This window comes from Musa acuminata, chromosome BXJ2-4 (assembly GCF_036884655.1).
Source record: "Musa acuminata AAA Group cultivar baxijiao chromosome BXJ2-4, Cavendish_Baxijiao_AAA, whole genome shotgun sequence".
NCBI classification, from domain to species: Eukaryota; Viridiplantae; Streptophyta; class Magnoliopsida; order Zingiberales; family Musaceae; genus Musa; species Musa acuminata.
In genome coordinates this window covers 37,753,107-37,773,122 of record NC_088341.1, presented here as the reverse complement: position 1 = coordinate 37,773,122, position 20,016 = coordinate 37,753,107, and the positions used below count along the sequence as shown (strand labels likewise).

The window sequence follows — 20,016 nt, the reverse complement described above, 5'->3', positions numbered from 1 at the left end:
TTACGTATTGGGCCGGATCAGTAGTCGCAGCTTTTGGGCCGTAGGCCCATGGAAAACGCCGTTCCGATCAATTGCACGAATCACCAGACATTCCTTATGGGCGTTCCAGATCTTGACACGTTTGGGGCTGTGGTGGGGCCCAGACATCCTGGAGAGCGGACAGACCGGCGAAGAAGTGAGACGCACATCTGTTATTCGAGGAAATAAGATTGGAATTGCAACCGGCAAACGAGTACAGGAAGCGAGAATACACTGTTCAAAGATGAATATACAAGGCATCGCAACGCAACACTTGTAGGAATCAATGGTAAACAACAGAAGAAGAGTTTGACATGTCTTTTTTTTTTTTTGGCATCGGGTTAAGAGAGAAATAAACAGGCGATGTTACAACAAGAAAGATGACACCAAGAGGTTCACATCAGAGCTGTCTCCAAACCAATGACCAACCTTTCTGTAATTCATCAACAGGCAGCCAGGAAGTAGTACCTGATTTTATAGGGAGAAAAGAAAGAATTTATTGTCAAGATTTGCATTGCAGATCAAAGAAAACATTAATGGCTGAAAGTAACTGACAGTAATTGCTACACATTCACGAAGAAAATGTAATTAGCAACAATGGACAGGATCTTAAGAGAGCATGGAGGAAAAGCTACTTGTAAAGAAGTCGGCATACTTAGAAAATCCCTAATATTTAGGGATTAGGACATTTGAGTGCCAGATGATGCAAAACTAGTTTAAATATTTTTTTCTCATTCTCTCCCTACCTTTTTGGAGCTCACATCCTATGAATAGGATCAAGCTCTCAATTCTACTAATCCAGAATCAATTATGGTTTCTAGGCATTCTAAGAATTGTATATCATATTTAATGGACTCGGTATTCAACTCACAGCCTTACGTAGAACTCAAGTGGGCGAATCTATCTGTCACAAGCTACTCTTGCACGTGCAGCACGTGACCTTACATTCATAAGCACGCAGATGTGGGTACGCCTACGTATAATCTTAGTATTTGATTCTAGGGATACCTGTCATTAACTTTTATGTTCTCGTAAACGATACATGATTGAGACCAAGAAAGCATAATTCTGTCACCTATGCAGATAGAAGTTTCCCTAACTACAATTTAAGAATGAACTATCAAGTCCCATGCTATGAATCAGCATATACAAAAACTGTTGTGAGCTCATACCAAAAGTGCAATTTTTTTTACGATAATTTTCTACTAGCTAATAAAATTATAGCCCAACATTAAGTTATAGCTGTAAATCCAGTTAGAAATCAGTTTATTATCAGTCACAAGTAAATCTAGAGTCCAAAATCAAGTTAGCATCGCATAAAGATCAAGCTATATAATTAGAAAAAATTGAGTTTCTATATCAATAAAGCACATTCAGTAGCATCTTTGACAAGTCACATATGCTTACCAAATTCCACAACACTTGTGAGAACTTCTGGTACAAGTTCCAAAATTAGTCAAAGAAGAATCACAAGAACTTCAGCATTCTATCCCCTTATAGATACTTCTGCACAATAGTTTATAAGCCTGCATATGCAACCAACAGATTCTTAACAAGCAAGCATAGACATGTACAAAGTTTCAGAAGTATCAGAGGGGTGATCAGATCTACAAAAATGAGTTTAAAAAAACCTGTTTTTTATTCTAAAACAGACCCAACCTATTTAGACTCATCCCCCTCTTTCTGTTTTGAAGTTTTGGGTATTTCAGTAGTTTAAATGATTTCATCCATTTTGCTTTCAATTTTAGTATTATAAAGATATTATCAGAAACTAAAGTTTGGACAAATTGGCAGATCACACTAGCATATTTTGTTGAATTGACTGAAACCACTAGTTGGTTTTATCCCCACTGATCAAGTTCGTTGAGATAGACTAAAAGCATTAAGGATTAATTCCATCCAACACTGAACATCGGAGATTAGGTTGGGACAGGCAGTTCAAGGTCCATTATGTTGACATGGATCTGGATTGGGCTGAAAACAAGACCTTGGAAAAGAACTATCCAACCAAGCCTATAATTTATATACCAGTTGACTGACTGATATTCACCATTTTGCTCAAGCACACACAGAAAACCATACAGCTTGGTACACCATTTGACAATAATTTTCCATTTTTTAATATTTTCCAGCAATAGGGTGCATTACATGTTGGTAAATCATTATGTATCTTGGTACTGGATTGGTCCAACATTTCAAAATCAATCAGTATTTAGAACCTTGACCAAGCCAATGACTAAAAACGCGATAGCCAATTAGGGATATGACATTATCTAAAACAACAAAAACTTGCTCGGTAGATGACGGCGTCTCAGAAAATAAAATGGTTACCCACAAATTGTTCTCGGAAGATGCTTGCAGATTACACTGACTAGATCAGGCTGTGAAAGGACCTAAGATCCAAAGTGATCCTACATGCAATCAAGTTGACAAGAATATGGACGATCCACATTCAAGTGCACAACTGGTTTATACACAGGCCAGAGTCAATCTGCCTAGGCTATGGCCCAGTCTAATTCTATGTCAAACATTAATTTTTATTACCTATTAATTCAGGCAAATCAACCAGTTATAAGTTGAAAGACAGACCACAGCAAAACCCTAGCTGCCAACACCAAAGGTGTTTATGACAGTATTTGCATTTTCAAGGGAAATAGAACTTGTTTCTGCATTTCAAGAACTAATTATGATATTTCTGACATTGCCAACGATACAAATGATGTTTTCCATTGTTCCAGAACTAAAAGCTTACTGCCTTGAGCTTTTAAAAACTCCAAAATTTTCCTGGAAGATAAGGATAGATGAGAGAATTGATCTTAAAGACAGGAAGAAATAGTAATCACAGACTACTCAGCATAATATCATGCTTACTCATACTAAACTGATAATAAAATATACTGAATTTACATCAAACATTTGTTAGACATGGTTGTTTGGAACAGGAAATTAAGACAATAAGTGCAGGGGGTTAAATGGCCAAAAATACGCTGGAAGATAATAATAATTTACTATAAGTTTAGCTAAATTATGTTTAAACTCACACAACTTATTTGTATAGCAAAGATGTTTCTCAATGCAATTACTGAATATAACAGCTTTTCTATGAGCTCAGGCATGTCTACTGCTGTATAGAAAAGCTAAACGGGTGGTCCGTGTACCGGTCTGCTGACGGACTGGTGCGTACAGTCCGTACCGAACGGTATTATTTGAAATTGAAGACCTTGGTTTTGATAATAACTAAATACAGATCATTGGCATAGGACTCGAGATATATCCTTTTGTGATGCTTAAAGTAGGTTGTCTTTTTTGGAAAGCACAAATGATAAAATAATGTATGTTGCTTTAAGCATATCCCAAAACAAGTTTATTGGGAAGCTAAGCAGGCATGATCATTAGTGGGCACCACTTAAAGAAATACCCAAAATAACTAGATTTGATGCAGTGGCATAAAAAGTTCAATGAAAACATTTTGCAACAACATTTACCTAGATAGGATGGTGAAGCACAATGAAACTATCACCGTATATTCCTCATTAAGTGATGGGATGAATGACAATCAAAATTTTAACTTATATTTATATATACACACACACACCAATCCAACACAAATCAAACTACGTAAAGGAAGTGAGAGAATGAACTATAAAACTTCAACAAATAATTTTTGGAAATAATACATGTGAACAAAGTATATGTACCAAGGATACACACTGTTATAATAGTATACTTAAGTTAAAATTATGGACAATCAGCAAAGTAGGCTGAAAGCAATACCTGGCAAAATGAGAACCCAACTCTTGTTAATAGCAATTGCTATTTTTCAGCACTCTAAAGCATACTCCTGGATCTACAAGACAAGTAAAGTGAAAATAAAAGATTAAAACATTTACATTAAACCATTTTCAGCTTGCTAAATCATTTATAAGAAAAATATAACCAATAAGACCACCAAATTTGGTGAGATATACATGTAAAAAAGAGTAGGATTAATAACCAAAGATAAGCACAAAGAACAGACATATTGAATATACACAGAGAATAACAAGCAAAACACTTGATATCAGATCTAAATGAGGGACCTAAGAGAGCAAGTGAGTCCAGCTACTGCTTTTACTGAATTAATATCATAACTAAGATTAGCTAAAGAGAAGCATTTTACACCATGATTTGAAATCTCAAAACCAGACACCTACTGGTCCTAGGCAGACAACTACAAGTCAGGTACATATTGGCGCAATGACATACGAAATGCTGGTACGGCAGTTGGCATGGGTTTGGCTGGTCCAAACAGTCTATTTTTCGCTTTGGAGCCATATATTTGATACATCTAGAAGACAATGGTTTATTATCATAACCATATATTTGATACATCTACAAGTCATGCTCATAGCCATTAAGATGCTGCATTTGATGTACCTGTAGCCAATGACCAAATTTTATAAGGAACATAGAGACTACGTCAACATCAATTTAATACTTGATTCCACAAATATATGCTATAAGAGTGTAAACTGGAGAAACAATCTCATTGGAAGTTGATAATGAAACACAAACTGATAATCTATGTAGAACAACATGATCGACATCAAGAACTGTTACAGCTGAATCTCATGTTTTACAGTATTATTCTTCAAAATGGACAACTTCAAGGAAAAAATCGTTTCAACCAAGTTTGTAGATAAAAGCACTTAATTCAATTTTCAGATGTCTAACTTAAGATGAATGATTCTGACTTTCAAATGGTATCCCTCATAGACTTCACCAAAATCTTCTACCATGTCTTCCATTTATGCCTGCTTGATGTATAAAAAAGAGACTATCCAAAAACATGATTTACTTTTCGCAAAATTTCATAAATATACCTTAAAAAATGCATTGAATTTACTTATAATGCAGAATTTAGTTCACATGGTAGTTTCAGATAAGAAAGTTATCTCTTCAACCACATGCAAACTCAATTGAGAACAGTTACCCTCGAAGTGCCAAAAGGCTACACTGAGGGAGCAAAGAACAGAATGAAGATGATGTCCTTTCAGATACTGTATTCAATTTCATGATTATTGAGGATGGAGAAAAAAACAATGAAACTAGCAAAATGGAACAATAACAAGAGACAAGGACATGAAAATGACACAGGCTCTTGCCTCCGATGAAGAGGGTGGTGGAGAGTTCCGCTAATGGGTTGGACCTAACAGGGGACGAAGAAGAGAATGTAGAGATGGAAAACAGCCACCTGGAGCCCGCCCTCGTTCGTTTGCCCCAAACATGAGAGCGGATGAGAAGAGAGAACGGGAGAGAGAAGAATAACCAGAGGGAAGAGTTGCTCGATCGACGGTGGTGGTCGTGGAAAATGAAGAGGCTAGAGCTTGTTTTGTAATCTTGTTATGTGTAGGAAATGATCTCCCCTCTTTTTTTCACTTTTTTGCCCTTTTAATAAACCCTCTTGAGTTGACTAGATAAACTCGTTGTCAAAGGCACTAGGCACTAAAATGCGCCAAAGTTATAAAATGCCCGATGCTCCAAGCGCTCGTCTAGATGTTCATCTAGACACTCGAGCAAAGCAAGATACTCGTCAATATAAAAATTATAAAAAAAATATAGTTGAGGAGAAAGACAATAAACGAAATAAAAATAGATAATAGATGTGTTTCTTATAATTTCATATTCAAAATATCACCACTTAAACATCAAATTACTTTCAATTTAAAGTTTTATCATGCTTTTATTTTCTATATTAGGGAGTCACTATAATCATATTTTGAGATTTTCAAGTCCTATTTAAAGTATAGATTATCTTGAAATAATGCTTATCCCACTTTACTAGTTGAACTATTTGCCGCAACCTATTGAGTCTACAGTGTGTTCAAAACAATTTAAAATTGGATTCCTAACATCTGATTTTGGTTGAGCTTTCATTTAATCTTAGTTGTCACATTGGGAAGCCTTTAGAGTTATGTTCAAGTACACTCTTATAGTCAGGTCTTATTCTAGGTGTAGAAGACTGGAAGTTCCTTGAGTTCCAAAGGTTAGACGTCTTTGTAGAATGGATTTTAGAGTCACAAGATCTAAAACTTGAGTTTTAGTATGAAGAAATACAAGTCTTGTAAGCCTATATAAAAACTAATCTTTTGATATAACAAAATGAATTTAAGACATTTTAAGCAATGAAATTCTTTTCTTGGCTGATAGCTATCTCTTACTGAGTGTATTGTCATGCTTCTAGCCTCTCATCCCTCCACATTCTTTCTACCTTCTCTCTGCTGGCCCCATGGCATTACACAACTATGACAATCCAAAACAAAGTAGAAAATCAATATATTATGATGAAAATCCACCACTGAGTTATGGGTTCTAATCTCCATGAGGTACAAGATCCTAGCAACGTCATTTGTTTTATATGCATAGACACATCATATATCTACCAGGCATAAAACTAAACTTGTCCAACTTAAAGTTGTAAAAGTAGAATGAAGACAACAAAATAATGAAGTGGTAGCTTTTATAAATGCATAAAAATGAAGGTAGAAACTTAAAAGATCAACACCTCATTAATATTTTCCTCAAGAAAAAAATTGTGATTCCTGCAATTTGAGAAATGTGGGCCATCATATTGAAGAATCCTAAGCTTGCCCTCCTGCACTTCGCCATGAAAACGTGTATGCAGTCCCAAGTGGAAAGAATTTCTGAAGAACTACTAAAAAAAATTTTCACCTTCGTTCCATAAACTAGACCTCCTCCAACCAAAGGATGAAAGCATGCAACATTAACCTCATCCTCTGCACTGGGCAGAACTCTCACAAGCTCCATATCTGAAACTCTATAGACCTGAAAATCAAATATTTAAAAATGGAATCAGATGAAAAATAATAGGAGTCACTATTTATTATGGTACTCATGGATATTATGGTGTTAAGTACATCGAGAGGAAGAAAGTATATTTAGATTTCACAACACATATGAATAAAGAAATCAAATATGTATCAGAATCATTAAAGAACTGACTTGAAATCAACACTAATAATAATCATTAAAGAACTGTGATGGTGAGCTTTTGAGTCATTATATGATTGCCCACATAACTAAAACTACCCTACATTGGCAGGAGCCTTATGCAATGGGCAATATCTAGACCTTGATTTATTCACATTCTAATAATCGTCATGGTTGGCCATCATTTTTATTGTAAAATAACCTCAATCCTGAACTAGCATAGTTTCTAAATTTCTGTTAGAAAAATATCTAGTGAGAATGGATAAGTTAGTGGACAATGAGTCTCATAGTTATCTTGTCAAATCAACGTATGCTAATAACAATCATCTGAACCGAATCATTTGTCACATTTTAATCAGAAGAGACAGAATCTACAGCTAAGTTGTCAACAAAAGATCAAGAAAGATGGCCAAAAATAAACTGATAACTACCTCCAAAATTGTGTAGATAGGTAAAGCATTATCTCCATCAATGACAATGCTCCTAAGAAGTGAATTATGGCGCCGACCGTATGCTAGCAGTATGTGTTCTGATGTGGGTGAGAACTGAAAAAATGAAAAATGAGTGATCAGGAAAATATCAAAATAGAAGTATGGTTGCCAGCAAATTGACACAACAATGCTAAAGAGACTGAATAAATATATTTGCAGTGTATGCCACATATGCAAACTATCATATCAAGCCCATGTATACACAAATTATCAGACAAATCTATACAACAATAACAGTAGAATATTGACATGGCCAAAAACCTATGCGATACTTGATCATCTTTCTCATAAAATGAGACCTTAGATTGCTCCTAGAGTTTGACCACTGCTTACGAGGATAAGGCTGCAAAAATTCAGCCAAAAATTGGCAGGCACCTCATTCATTGACAGCCCTCCTAGACATTGGGGAACCCTAGGGATCATCATAATAAAGATTATAGGACAGGACCATAGACATTAGAAGGCAATTGTTAAGAAGACATATGTGCAAATCAACAAGTCATCAAACACAGTCAGATCTTAACATCAAAACTATGGTAAACTAATCACCAACCATGTCATCTACTCTACCCACCTAAGCTTAAAAGAATGACACAGCTGGAATGGTATGACAACTATGCATAAGATTACTTTTGGCATCAGATTGCAGATATTGGCACATTTATTAAAAAAGGCAGATATAATGTGCAAATCAATTGCTGTCAACAATAGGACAAATGAAAGCTTTTTAGTTCACTTGCAGAATCAGCCAAATTAAGAAAGTTTAATTTACTTACTGTTTTCAATTAAAGTCAATCTATAGAGGATTAGTTAAATTGGAATTCTCATACCCTTTTGTTCATCTTATAGCACAATAAAGTGATAAACTACTCTAAGCTTCCAGACATTTAACCTATAATATTCACTTAACTCTCATACTCTTTTTGTTTATCTTGATATTTATTTTTTGCTTCCATGTACACTTTTTAGCTTCATGCTTCGAGGCCCTCAACATGATTTGTCTTTTCTGATCAGAACTCAAGGTGCTTTTAAGCTTCTTTGACCTGGGTTGATGGCAATAGACACATCAAAGGAAAAATAATATTTTTTTAGGTGGGGTTGGCAGTGGAGGAGTTCAGTTCAATGCTAACAACTTAAATTGCTTAAGTTTATTGAAAGAAACAAAACAACATAATTCCTGCACTGACCTGAATGGAAGTCAAGCAATGAGCAGCTCTGATTGCCCTTGAAGATAGGACCATACCAAAACTACAAACAAAAGGGAAAAAGAAACATGAAACAATGTCAAAAGCAAAATAAGAAAAGGTTGACAAAACGGAAGTAGTAAACAAACAAACAAAGTCCAGGTCTTACGTTGCTTCTTCAAGAGAATATATACGAAGCTCATACATAACTTGGTGAGCAGGAATTGGGTGTCGTGTTGGTGATGTTGCGGCACCTGTAGAATCATGTTGCATCTGCGGCTGGAACCCTGGGTCGCCTTCCATGTGAGGCAGCAAACATGCAACACAAGCTACCAAAAATCGTCCACAAGGAGAAAAGTGGGTGCCCATTTCACTGTCAATGTTATTAACATGTAAGAACTTCAATTATATGGCACTAACCAAAAGCATCAACAAGAGTAATCCACAATTTAATCGCCCATGTTAACTGAGAATGAATCACCATCCCAAGGAATGACACTGTGAAATGGACTCCAGCTGAAGTATCATTAACCAGCATACAAGTAAATCAAACTAGACCCTACCAATAAAAGAACATTTAAACCCTTGTACATTATGACCATACAGTGGGCTACTAAATTTATGCAAAGATACTCTAATGCTAAACTATGAAAAGAAAGAATATGCTAACCCCATAATTGCAAACGCCAAGTAGACAAAAGTTACAAAATGGTAGCATAAATAACTTCACCTGCAAAGGACAGCATTTGGTATGGTTAAACGGCATTTTTCTGGATCTAAGCTGGCACATGGATCTTGCATATCATGTGGCCATATTCTTAGCTTCACAGTGCAAGGTAATTCAGCAGCTGCAGCTGCAGCCAATGATGTAGGAATCCCAGATTCGATACTGTTAGGACGAGAGTGAGGTGCAGATTCATCATTCTGGGAGTTAGTTAATGAACCTTCTCCATTACTCGTAGAAGCCATCAGACGGGAGCGTGATCGTTGACGAGGACCAGATCTTCCAGCGACTCTAGACTGGCCAACAGAGGTTGCCATAGGTGAAGAAGCAACCAAAGCTTCCACATTATGAGCATGGAGTAATTCAGATGACAGGAAGCCAGATCCTGTTCCCCGAATAACCATCGAGTTCCCTTGAAAGGCACTGTTGACTGGCACTGTTGTATGCAAGCCAGCATGAGTTTGTCCAATTAACCAACCTTGAATAAAAGGCAGCTCCCACCATGCAGGATCGCTGAAAGGAATCAACTGATGAAGGTGTCCACTATCTGTGTTTCTTAAAATCATCTGTATGTCAGCCCCACGAAAGGAGCTTGAGGGTATAGCAGGTGCATCATCTAAACCTGACCTGGACTGCCTAATAGGGTTGAGGACAGCCACATTAGACTGAGAAGTAGCCGGCATATTAGTGGAAACATCCATTCTCTCAGGAATACTGGAGACTCTTGTTTGGACCCCTAACATAGGCTGCACCTCAGTGGTTTCTGTTCCTTCCATGATAGGGTCAAATGTTGTTTCAATTCCAGACTGCAAAGGATCAGCAACTTCATCTTCTTTTATAGCATTTGAAGCAGAAGTTATATCCATAGGAGTTGTTTTGTTGTCATTCTGATTCCCGATTTCTGGACTCTGTTGACTGGTTAGCAATGAGAAAGATTCTACTCTTTGCAGCATACTTCCCAAGCCACCAGCCCTGACATTCTGCAGCAAGACATTCTTCTTTAATGAAGTTGACCAGAACAAGTAAAAAGAAGATTAAAAAAAGAATGTTCTATCTCCAAATGTGGACAGACATTATTATTACTGTTCACAAAAAGGACAGCTGGAGGGGGGTAGTGCAAATAACCAGATGATGTTGCAAGTGTCAAGGGTGAATCAGGAGAATCAAGATCATTAACCTGGAAAACCAGAAGATTAAGCACAGCAGCAAAAATAATAAATGTGCAGAAGTTTGTTTAAAACCAATTCAACCTCAGCTGTTAACAAGAATGGTGCTGCCTGTGGATGAAAATGGACAGCCCTCAACGAACGTCGGGTCTTTAGCACAATTGTTGGTGAAGAAGACTCTCCTCTCTTGTTGTAGTTCCACATGTACAGCTACAAAATGATATTTATTAATAGTTAGAACATGACAATCTTGATCCCATGAGCACACACCCAGAAGAAGGATAAAAATCAAAGTTAGACAAATTACAACAACAGGAAAATCTCACCTTGTGACCTGAAGCCACAGCAAGAATCTCTCCCTGGGCATGAAAAGCAATAGAAGCAATTGGGCGATCTGCATACAGAAAAAGGGACACATGTCTACCAATACCTCTAGAGAAGACTCGGAGTAATACACCATGAATAGAAGGTAATCAAACTAAAAGATCATGACTGTTCAAAATAACAAGGCTACATATAAATTGCCACAAAATATTACAGAAATCACGCGACCCAATGCAGTTTGAAGTTTGGGCATCCCACAGACGAACTTCATGGTCCAAGCTGCCACTCGCAAGTATATCTGAATATAATGGATGGAACCTAACCTGCATGGCAAATTTAAAGAATAGCTCTCAAAAGAAATTTCTATAACTCTAAAGTTAAGAATAAATATGATAAAGGTAACAGAGAAAATTTAAGTGAACTATTTAACAAAATTATCTAATCTCTTAAAAACCATATCCTTATTTGTATTACTTTCAACATCAAAAATATGGACCCTATTGTTAAAATACATAAGAAAAAATAATACATCTTAAGAGTGACAAACATTCGAGAATATGAATGATGACAAATTTTATTGAAAACTGAAATCCTTTATAAGCAAGTGCTGTGTGCACCTTAAAGAAGCAGTGGTCGAAAATGTCTCAATCAACACTTTTGAGGAAAAAAGCAATACAAGAAGTAATGTATTTTCCAAAGGAAATAGCAGGAGGCATATAGTCCAAAACATTACAATACTTCAGTTTATTATAAATTTACACACAGCATGCACCTGAACTCTATATGTACACATACCACCCAAGGTGTTCGACGATGTCCGCTCAGCACCTTTATACATTTTCCAGTTTGGCAGTCAACAATCTTGACAGTGTGGTCACCGCTGCAGAGATTTGGTTAGTCAAGTGACTAACTGAAGCATAAAGCTAAGGCACAGGAGATAAACTTACTGGGTGGAAGCAAGTATTTTTCCATCTGAACTAAATGCTGCTGCAATTGTGGACCTTGGAGGGGGCACAAGAGGACAATATCTTGCTGACAAATAACATAATGACTCTGCTTCAACCCTGAGGAGGATATTATTCACAGAATAAGCACTTAGGAGTGCATGTTTCACAGCTATAGTTGACCTTGTCTTAGAAGAAATAATTACAGACTAATGAATGCTTATTTCAGCTATCTAATAAGTAGCAAATATTTTATAGCAAGACAGTTCAAAAGAACTTTACCAGGACATCAAAGCATGTCTGACATCTGTGTCACATCTTAGACCAACACAATCACCAGTGCACCCTAAACCTTCTCCCCACAGCCGCTTCCTACAGTGCTTTGCTCGAGGGGATATCTCCCTCCATGCTAACAACCGGGAAACATTTCTATGACTGGGAAGAAACAAGATTGTACAACTAAATGATCAAGTAGACCCCCGAAAAGAAAATGTAATGGCATAGCTAAAACTTAATAAAGAACGCTAAACAGCTAGCAGGATAAACTTAAATCACATCACAAGCAGGGCATCTTGATTCCTTCTCTAAAATAAAGATACAAGAAAATACATGACAATAATATAGCAATACACAACAACTTGACAATTAGCATGCAGATCTAGAAAGGTAGACCCAGCATTTTTTTTCTTCAATATGTTTCCTTCATCACAAAGAATTTTCCTGTGTGTACTCCTAAAAGGCTTGCAGCAAGCTCCCTAATAATTATAATAGAGGAAGTTGAACTTATTGCCTAGATAAAGAATCAAAATTCACGCTTCAGTTGCCTATAAATATAACAACATCTATGTTGAGTTTATGCATTTTTAGTAGCTAATATCAGTGTTTTTAAAAGCACTAGATGTCAAAAGACACCAAGGTCCCAAAACGCCTGAGACACTAAGCGCCTGCTTGAGAGAAACAAGGAGCTTTAAAATATTAAAATATAAAAAATATAATATAATTTTAAAATATATATCAAAAATAAAAAATGTATAGTATAAAAATATATAATATAAAATATAGTAACAGTAGTTTTACTTATCAGTTTGAAGGATTAACAATTCACTGTTAACAATAGTTATAATATTGTTGGGGGGAGAGAGGGGGCGAAGAAGTCACTGACGGTGGAAGGTGGGGAAGTAGAGGGCGGCGATGACAGCAACGACGATGGAGGAAGCTACAAACGACGACAACAACAATGGAGAAAGCTGCAAACCTATCCCTTGACAGTGGAGGGAGCTACACACGAAAGATTAGGTAGTAGAGGGAGCTGTGTATGAAAAAAGCAACAGCGAAGGGAGCGCAAGCATCAGAGCGAAGGCAGGGAAAGCAAGCGTCGACGAAGGGAGCACAGGCATCGGCATCATCGCATCGATGCCTTCAACGGGACCAAAGGTGAGTTAGGGTGGTGAAGTAGGGTTTGGGGGTCTCGTGCGCGAGGGGTGGGTGGGTGGAGGGTGGGGTGGGGTGGTTTTACTATAATGTTTAGTTGGTCCAATCAAATCAAAGTTAACCATCTAGTACAATTGCTCACCTTCAACCGGGCACATGTCCAGGCGGCCGATGCCTAGGTTCAAGCGAGCACCCAGGCAGTGCTTCACTAAAGCGCGTCACCCGGCTTCTGTGCGAGGCACTCGAGCCTCACCTCGCTCAAATGCTGGCACACCTTTTTAAATCACTAGCTAATACACAAATTCACCCATTGTAAACATCACACCTTAGTCATCCCACATTAAATTTACTTGACAAGGTTCATCAATAGTTAGTCATCAATGGTGATGCTCTTCCACAAATGATATACTCTATCATTCCCCAGTATATATATCATGAAATTCCATCATACAATGTCACCTACAATTAATTGTCAATGGAGACTAACCCAAGACAAGTGCAGCTCTAAAGAAATCAAGATGAGCTACTGTGCAATGTACCGTTGTAGAGATGCCAGACCCAAACTCGACCTGGACTCACTTTTACGTTATGGTTTCTCCCAAGATGAACCATCTCTCTATGGATAATCCAAACCCAAACCAATTTAACCCAAATTCTGACCAACATTTAACATATAAAGATAATCAACATCTTCAACCAGCCTTCAACTTTTCAATCAACTGTGATAAGATTTGGTTCGACCTGAAATTTTCACCAAATACACTGATGAGATTTCATCCAAAACTAAATTTTGGATAAAAGGACATCTGCCTGGAACAGATATTTTCAGGTGACCCAGGATCTAACTCCTCATGATAGATTATGTTGAAAGATGGCAACAGAGTGAAGGGATAGGACGATATCACAAGTGGGAAAGAAGAAACAAAGTCGGGGGATAAAGTGGCTTTAGTCTCTCTCAGGTTTAGATGAATGATTTCCTTTATTTCTCAATGCCATGCCTTAGCTTACCCCTGAATTCTTAAATGATAATATCTATTTGACAACCAATAAGGAAACTCCATAGCACGATTGATGGATAGAGATAGGTAGTTCACACCCACACCAAGCAAATTAGGCATATCCAACAGTCAGGTCATCTCCTCCTACACCAGTCCCAAGTTATTCTCCAATTTGTACTCTACATATGAATGATTATTATTTGATCAAACATTAAAGATGCTCTATGAGATAACCTCATTATTTGATAGAATAATTATTAAAGATTTGGTTGAACTTCCTTTTTCATATTCTTAATTCAAGATCACCTTCTCTGAGAAGGTAGCTCAAGTTTCCTTCTAAAAGTGTTTACCATAGATGAAGATCTCATCTTCAACATCAAATTTCTTTCTAATTCTTTGATCTAGTCATTCACCAACATTGCAGCAAAATGTGCATCTGCAATATAAATTCAGTCTACAATTCTTTAATTAGATTAACCATTCAACAAAGAAATAAGCAACTTCTTAGGAACCCTCATGCACTAGGCTGCCCTTTTTAACTTATATATAAGCCCAAAGTTACAAGATTTTGTTGTCTTTTGATCAAGAAAAGCTAGTATGGCGTCTAGAACAATATAGAATGAAACTGGGGGCATCATGTGGTAAACTAATGCAAATCAAGCTGTTTCTCAATTTCATACTATAGTCTTCCCTACTTAGTATAATCATATTTAATTCTCTACTTATAAATTCAAAGCCCTAACTAAAGTAAGTTAACAGCAACAAATATTTAGTATATTACTTACCCAGAAATGTGATGCATGCTCATTTTCTCTCCGCAAGAATTTAATACTTGAAAGTGAAGAGAGTCCTAATTAACCAACATCATAAAACAAGGGTAAAAAAATTCCAATAAATCTTGCTGGTTTAAATTTTTATATCCATTTCTGAAAATTGTTATAGTGCACTGCAAATGCAACCATCACGTACATTAGGAAAAGGAAAGAAGAAACAGAGATGGCCTAGCATTACTACTTATAATAAAAGACACAAGAGAAGTAATAATGAAATATTCCTTCACCTGCATTTCAAGCTGGAATCAAATGTAGACCGTGAAAAAACAGTGTGTGAATTAGTTTGTGACGTGGAAGATGAGAACTTTGAATCATCTACCCAAGGATGAGTCATTTCATCTTTTTAACATTCTGTTCCTGAAACTATGATTACTGAAATAAGTTAATAATATCAGACCAAATAACAAAATCAAATAACTCATAATAACTATTGAAACCATTCGTACTTAGGAATGTTAAAAGATCTAAGAGAGAGACTAGGCAGTCATAAGTTAAGTTTCAGCCTCCAACATGAGATATAAAAGAAAAACAATAGGCAGAGGTAAACCAATATAGGCCATTTTTAACTTTCACGAGTTCAAATACAGCCCTGTCATTTCAGTGCTATCCATCCAGCTCCTTTTTTTAACTGTTTTAAGGATATTGAACACAATTCAAGCAGACTCGTCAATCAAAGAAATAAACAGCAGCAAATAAATAATTAATTAACTGAACAACTTGGCTAAAGTTACACTTGAAGCTTCTAGAAAAAAAGGAGGAACTTAATTTACAAAGCAATAATAATGGTAGTCAAGATCACTATCTTTTTCACTTAAAACATAGATTCCAAAAATCTCCACCAGCATAAAAAGGATTGATGATCTCTATCCCCTTAAAATAGAACCAATGATCTTTATCAACATTTAAATTGAGTAACTTGTTGCATATGATATCCCAAGTTAAATAGTTATTAAGATATTTCAAAAGCGCAAAATGCACCAAGATGTTTTGGAAAGTTATCTAAAATCGTCAATCAGCACAAAACAAGCATCATGATTTGTAAAGTTTGAAATGTATTACAAACATTTTGTAGAGCAAAGCAAAACATAGTTTGAACACAATATACTGCATGTTTCTGCAACATAAAATTCAACTCCTGCACAAAATGTCAAATATAAAATAAAATATGGACAGAAGAAGTATGAGCCATTCAGTACTATGTTTCCGGTGATGAGAGTCATAAGCATCGTTGCCATGAGATCCAAAATCATCATGATCAGGGAAGCATTATACACCATGATATTTGGAATAGTAAAAGATAACGAAAACATAAGTGTTAGATTGTGATTAAAAGTATGTTCATCATCACAAAGTCCAATTTTCTTAAAAATGACAAATTGCTGATGAATCCACTTTGTCAAAGTAGTTGCATCATGGATTTGAGCTCCACTTCTTGCCACCAAATATGGCAACACACTTTGTTTAGAGAAAGACAACTAAAGCCATAGGTACTGATTAAGCATTGGCACTACTATTTCCACTCCATATTTACTAAACATACTTTAGCATATCAGTCATGAGCATTTGCTTTCTTGTTTTTGGTAATTAGTTTTGTGCCACATCAAAGTTATCACAAAAGCGTTAGGACTTATGGCTTTGTTGCTGTTGTTATATTAAAGTTATCACAAAAGTGTCATCCCATCAAAGAAAGGGCAGTATAATGCATGAGCTTCCAGCCAATGAGAGATCTAGAGAGGGTCAATACAGACAGCCTTACCCCTGCAAGCTGAGATATCGCTTGATATGACTTGAACCTAGTCACCCAGATCACTTAATAGCAACTTCATTGTGGCGTCAAAGCTCATCCTTTAAACGAATGTGGTAGATAAGTTTCAACGGTAAAAAGAAAATTATCTATTTCTCAGTGTTCTTTACAACAGCCTCTTTTGCAAACTTTGCTCAACAACTTCCTTTACACTCATGAAATCTTATACTCAGTCAAGTTAATGCTTGGATTCTTCTCTAACCAAATCTAACACACGGTTGCAGCAAAACACATCAGTTTATGACTCCTACAACTTGAAACGCAGAGCTAAATATGGCACAGACCAGTTTTCAACCTAGAATGCAACACGTCATATTATATCTACTTACCCCATATTAGTAATATTTTACTTCCATCATTTATAAGGGATTCATTGGCAAAAGCTGAGATTATATATGATTATTAGAGAGAAACAAAGTTTCTTTTCTGGTCACAGACATTATCCTTTGTACAAACATCATTAAAGAAAACTAGTTCAAATCAAATAAGGATAGAAATCTATTTCCACCCACATGCCCCATCTGTACACTATGTTCCTTCTTCCTCTCGACTCTGCTAATCCTCATTTCAATCTTCAGTTCTCAATTCAATTCGATTGTCTACAATGACTAATAGGGCAGCGGAAATTCCCCCAATTTAGGTTAAACTAATACCAACTTGATCAGCCACCCAGCCAGGGGACACCAGTGCATTGATATGTAATTTCTCGATCAGAACTTTTGATCCATAATTACATCATCGAGATGTATGATGTTATCTGACGCCACCGTTCTTGCAAAACCATCAATAAGATCTCAATGTTATCCCCCAAATAAATTGCAAGAAAAATAAAATAAATAGAAAGATGGAATCTTTGCGGCAGCTCTTCTGACAATACAACAACTAAAATAGAATTTCGCTCCGACGCGAAAACCTCCAAAGAAAGCAGCAATTTTTCACGAATCGATAACTACAACCACAAAAGGATTTCGCCTCATTACGTGAAATGCTCCCGTGAAAACCTTATTGCATTCGATTTCACCCTCGAATCTAGAAATCCAATCAACAAAATAGTGGAATTAGGAGCGAATAGAAGGATCTCGTTACCAATTGACCAGCGAGGTGAGGGGAAAAAGGATCGCCCCTGTCCGGCTTGCCAAGGATCGAAGAAAGATCGATGATCAGGGGAGTTCCTCTAATCAATGCGGGACGATCTCATCTAGGGTTCCCGGTCGATGCTGACGGACGAAGAGAGGCACTAGGGTTGTCATACGACCAGAATCCTTGCGCACAGCGTCCGGAGATAATTAATTAAGGAGAATCACAATTTCAACGTAGCGAGCACCGATATGAACCTTCCGATCGAGATCCAACGGCCGAGAGGCGATGTCCCCATCGGGAGCGGCCCCGATTGGGAGAACTTGTGGTGAGGGAGATCAGCCACGTGCGCATCGGTGGCTCGGCGAAAGGCCTCCATAGAACCGTTCATCCCACCGTAACTTTTCATCTCGACCGTTCGCGTTGGCGAACCCAAAATGGATGGACGGTTCCGATGAGGCCATCAAAGGTACCTGCGCGGTAGCTTGGGGCGTCCGCTCACCGCCCACGTGGTGCGGCGACGAAAGTTCTTCTGACCTCCCAAACTTTGATCGGGTTGCGTAGTCAACGATGAAGACTAGAATTCCGCGCCGTTTAGCCGGACTTTCACGGGTGAGTCACCCCTTCAACCCTCGTTTTCATGGGATGCAGTTTGCGTTCAAGTCTGTGCAACGGTGCAAATATGGGAAATCCCAGTTGGCTTGCCCTTTTGGCTTCACAGGGTTGAATGGCCTGACACTGTCTTCTCCATCTCTCTTGGATTCTTCTTCTATTCCAAGGTTGACGAGAGTATTCTGATACAGCCACGAATGATTCGAGTATGAGTGCCATGAGTGTTCCTGTCATTCTCATCCTGTGGAACTGAGAAGGTATGGAAGCATAATACCCACAGACACAAGGAATGCATGAGTGGTCAAAAACGAGAGTAGAAAGTACATATTATTCTAGAAGATGTTTGATTCCAATAAGACAACAAACAAGGATGAATTGACCATCACAAATAATGAATCATCTTCACAAAATACAATGAATGAGAAAAGAAAAGGAAAAACAAAAAAAGGGGCCAAAAAGCAGCACAGGTTGACTGGGAAGCACTAAGAATGGAAGGGAGAAAGGATCTTGAGGGAGCTGCAGCATTCTTCATCCTTGGTCTGGCATTATGCTCACCTGATCAAGTTTTGCTATTAGTGCATCAATAATTACTTATAATTTACCTAAGAAGTTTACACATCCTCTCTTAAGTAGTTATGAGAGATCATGAGGTGAATACAATCATTAATTTAGTAATGGCATTTAACATTTCTGTTTGCTATTAGTATCTTATCATCATTCATTTTAAGTATAAAACATCTATTTTTTTCAATTGAGTTTTGCTATTAGTGCATCAACAATTACATATAATTTATCTAACAAGTTTATACAGCCAATCATAAGCATTTATGAGAGATCTTTTTTTTTGGTAGGGTACTTTTTTTGGTAGGGTACATTTATGAGAGATCATGAGTCAGATACAATCATGAAGTCAGTAATGGCATTAAATATTGGCATTAGTACCTATCATCATTCATCTTAAAGCATACAAATAGATAACTTTTCTTTAGTTGAGATCACAAATAACAGTACAACTTACATAAACAAGACATGCACTGGTGTAAATAGAGAATTGTAAGAGCCATTTCCATCTGGGGATCGACTAATTCATGAAAAAAAATGAATTGAATGGACTGAAATAAAGAACAATGAACTATTAATTCCACGAAGCTAGTGAAAACATAACATTATTAACAACAGGAGCACATCTTGTAGGCCAGACTGCCTTCAGGTTTGCGTGTCCCAAAATTAGATCAAGATGGTTCTATAGCAATTTGTTCTTCTCTTAGAGTTAAGGGCTAAACTTCATGGTGGGCCGGTAAAATAGCCTACACCAACTTACATGATCGAAGATGTAAGGAGGATACAAAAGAGTTACGTGGATAGAGGCAGCAAGATTCATAAACAGAAGAACATTCGGATTATGGGTTGATTTCCATAC

The 20,016-nt window shown here is 37.0% G+C and overlaps 1 protein-coding gene across 2 annotated transcripts; it reads right to left on the bottom strand.

The window, feature by feature from the left end:
• Window positions 1-191: 191 nt before the first annotated feature.
• On the bottom strand, window positions 192-18,187 carry LOC135582071 (uncharacterized). Of its 2 annotated transcripts, none has more exons than XM_065105515.1 (18): window positions 17,994-18,187; window positions 15,331-15,466; window positions 12,124-12,276; window positions 11,845-11,961; window positions 11,693-11,777; window positions 11,112-11,220; window positions 10,900-10,967; window positions 10,658-10,783; window positions 10,480-10,584; window positions 9,414-10,387; window positions 8,853-9,056; window positions 8,687-8,747; window positions 7,440-7,553; window positions 6,730-6,843; window positions 6,563-6,652; window positions 3,793-3,865; window positions 1,426-1,544; window positions 192-486 (listed from the first exon to the last, which is right to left on the bottom strand). In XM_065105515.1, exons 2-16 carry the CDS (start codon window positions 15,435-15,437, stop codon window positions 3,839-3,841), a joined length of 2,454 nt encoding a protein of 817 aa, XP_064961587.1. In that variant the 5' UTR covers window positions 15,438-15,466; window positions 17,994-18,187; the 3' UTR covers window positions 192-486; window positions 1,426-1,544; window positions 3,793-3,838. The 2 variants fall into 2 exon arrangements, with proteins under 2 accessions (XP_064961587.1, XP_064961588.1); XM_065105516.1 differs by having other exon boundaries at window positions 15,331-15,460.
• Window positions 18,188-20,016: the final 1,829 nt, after the last annotated feature.